At 44.7% G+C, this 2,500-nt stretch overlaps 1 protein-coding gene across 1 annotated transcript in view; it reads left to right on the top strand.

Moving 5' to 3' along the window:
* lrp2b (low density lipoprotein receptor-related protein 2b) overlaps positions 1 to 2,500 on the top strand; it is a 132,495-nt gene that overhangs the window by 94,528 nt on the left and 35,467 nt on the right. The window contains exon 59 of the mRNA XM_056296766.1: positions 1,344 to 1,463. Coding sequence (XP_056152741.1) covers positions 1,344 to 1,463 — 120 coding nt within the window. The remainder of the gene's footprint in view (positions 1 to 1,343; positions 1,464 to 2,500) is intronic.

The following is a 2,500-nucleotide window of genomic DNA, read 5'->3' as shown; positions in this document are numbered from 1 at the left end:
ACCGAGTGAGTGAGTGCGTGAGTGAATGAGTGGGTGAGTGACCGAGTGAGTGAGTGAGTGAGTGAGTGAGTGAGTGGGTGAGTGAGTGAGTGAGTGAGTGCATGAGTGAATGAGTGAGTGAGTGAGTGCGTGAGTGATTAGTGAGTGAGTGAGTGAGTGAGTGAGTGAGTGAATAAATAAGTGACCGAATGAGTGAGTGAATGAGTGACCAAGTGAGTGAGTGAGTGAGTGAGTGCGTGACCGAGTGAGTGAGTGAGTGAGTGAGTGAGTGAGTGAGTGAGTGAGTGAGTGAGTGAATAGATAAGTGACCGAATGAGTGAGTGAGTGAGTGAGTGAGTGAGTGAGTGAGTGAGTGAGTGAGTGAGTGAGTGATTGCGTGACTGAGTGAGTGCATGAGTAAGTGCGTGACTGAGTGAGTGCGTGAGTGAGTGAGTGACTGACTGACTGAGTGAGTGAGTGACCAAGTGAGTGAGTGAGTGAGTTAGTGAATGGGTGAGTGACAGACTGACTGACTGAGTGAGTAAGTGACCGAGTGAGTGAGTGACCGAGTGAGTGAGTGACTGAGTGAGTGAGTAACTGAGTGAATGAGTGAGTGACAGACTGACTGACTGACCGAGTGAGTAAGTGACCGAGTGAGTGAGTGAGTGAGTGAGTAAGTGACCGAGTGAGTGAGTGACCGAGTGAGTGAGTGAGTGACCGAGAGAGTGAGTGAGAGAGAGAGCTAGAGCAGCGTTTCTCAAACCTCTCCTGGAGGACCACGTGTCCTGCATGGTTTAGATCTCTCCCTGCTCCAAACACAGCTGATTTAAATAATCAGTTTTCTCATTAGGCAGCTTCGGGAGCTCATAACGAGTTGATCATTTGAATCAGCTGTGTTGGAGCAGGGAGAGATCTAAACCACGCAGGACACGTGGTCCCCCAGGAGAGGTTTGAGAAACGCTGAGCTAGAGGATGGGTTGAGTAAAGGATGAGAGAGAGACAGAGAGACAATCGAGCACCAACACATTGCTTAGATAGTTAGACAGACTGCGAAAGCCTGTTTGGTAAAAGCGGTTTTACAGTAGCAGGGGTCTGTGCTCGTAAAACATCTGTAATCAGTACGTGTCCTTGTGGGTCGGATTTTTGTGAATGGCCGAGAAAGGAGAGAGCAAGAACCAAATTTCACATTTAGAGTCTAAAATCATGTTAAATGCGATGCTATGTAAAAATATAGGATTAAGATCGAGAGTAAGACATCTTGATTGTGTTCGACCCTTTAAATTAGCTTCCGACGGTGTCCAAGATATAAAATCCCTTCATACAACATTGCTGGATGTGCACTGACTTTGTCCAACCACCTACAGAGGACGTGACCTGTGACCCCGTGGGAGACTTCCGCTGTGACAACCACCGCTGTGTCCCCATCCGCTGGCAGTGTGACGGGGGCGACGACTGCGGGGACGGCTCCGACGAGAGAAACTGCCGTGAGGGGACTCCCGAATCTACACCCACCTTTCCACCATCCTATTCACTGCTGTCCTATAGCCGTCCGTCCATCACTGTGATATGTTATGACCGTTATCTCGAGATTAAGGCTCCAGTCGCCAGGGCAGGGATGAACTAAAAAGGGTGACAGCACCCCTTTACCAAAAACAGTCACAATGAAGGATTTTGTTAAAGGTTATGATGGCAAAAGAGAGAAAGTTATAGGATGAGGGATGATGATGATGATGATGATGATGATGATGGATCGATGATGTGCAACACAGGTCCACAACACCGTCACACCACAACAGGAAACATTACATTTAGGTTCTATATAGCAGTGTTTCTCAACCGGGGGTCCGCGGACCCCTAGTGGTCCGTGGTGTAATTGCAAGGGGTCCGTGAAAATAAAATATCTTTAAAAAAAGATCCTATGACATTTATAGAAATAGGATTATTTTACTCTAATGTGACTGAGACCTTTATCTACCTAAACTATAAAGGGTAACAGGACTTTTTTCTCTAATTACATCTGTTTCACAAGCGTAATTTGTTGTATTTTAATAAGAGATCTCGCTCCCGTTTGCATTGTTAAAAGTTACTTTATAACTATTCTGTGTTGTTACATATATCTGAAAGTTACTGAATACATATTCTGTTTTGTTACATATATCTGAAAGTTACTGAATACATATTCTGTTTTGTTACATATATCTGAAAGTTACTGCATAAGAATTCTGTTTTGTTAACTATATCTAAGTTACAACTGAAAGCTCTTACTTTTGCCCCAAAGAGTGAATAAACGCTATAATGCAATTTAAAATGCAGTTTCTACTGTTTCTATCAAATTGCAACCCCCCCTCCCCCAAGATCAGGTGGAGGGGTCCTCAGGGTAGATCAAAAATACGCAGGGGGTCCAGGACCCCCAAAAGGTTGAGAACCACTGCTATATAGTGTAGTACACATTGAATCTGATATAGTACACGTTCACTTCTCAAACCACCAGGTGATAAAAGTTGCGAGAAATGTTTTTTTC

Source organism: Lampris incognitus, chromosome 17 (assembly GCF_029633865.1).
Source record: "Lampris incognitus isolate fLamInc1 chromosome 17, fLamInc1.hap2, whole genome shotgun sequence".
Classification (NCBI taxonomy): Eukaryota; Metazoa; Chordata; class Actinopteri; order Lampriformes; family Lampridae; genus Lampris; species Lampris incognitus.
Note: the sequence above shows the minus strand (reverse complement) of the source record. Positions and strands in the feature narration are given on the sequence as shown.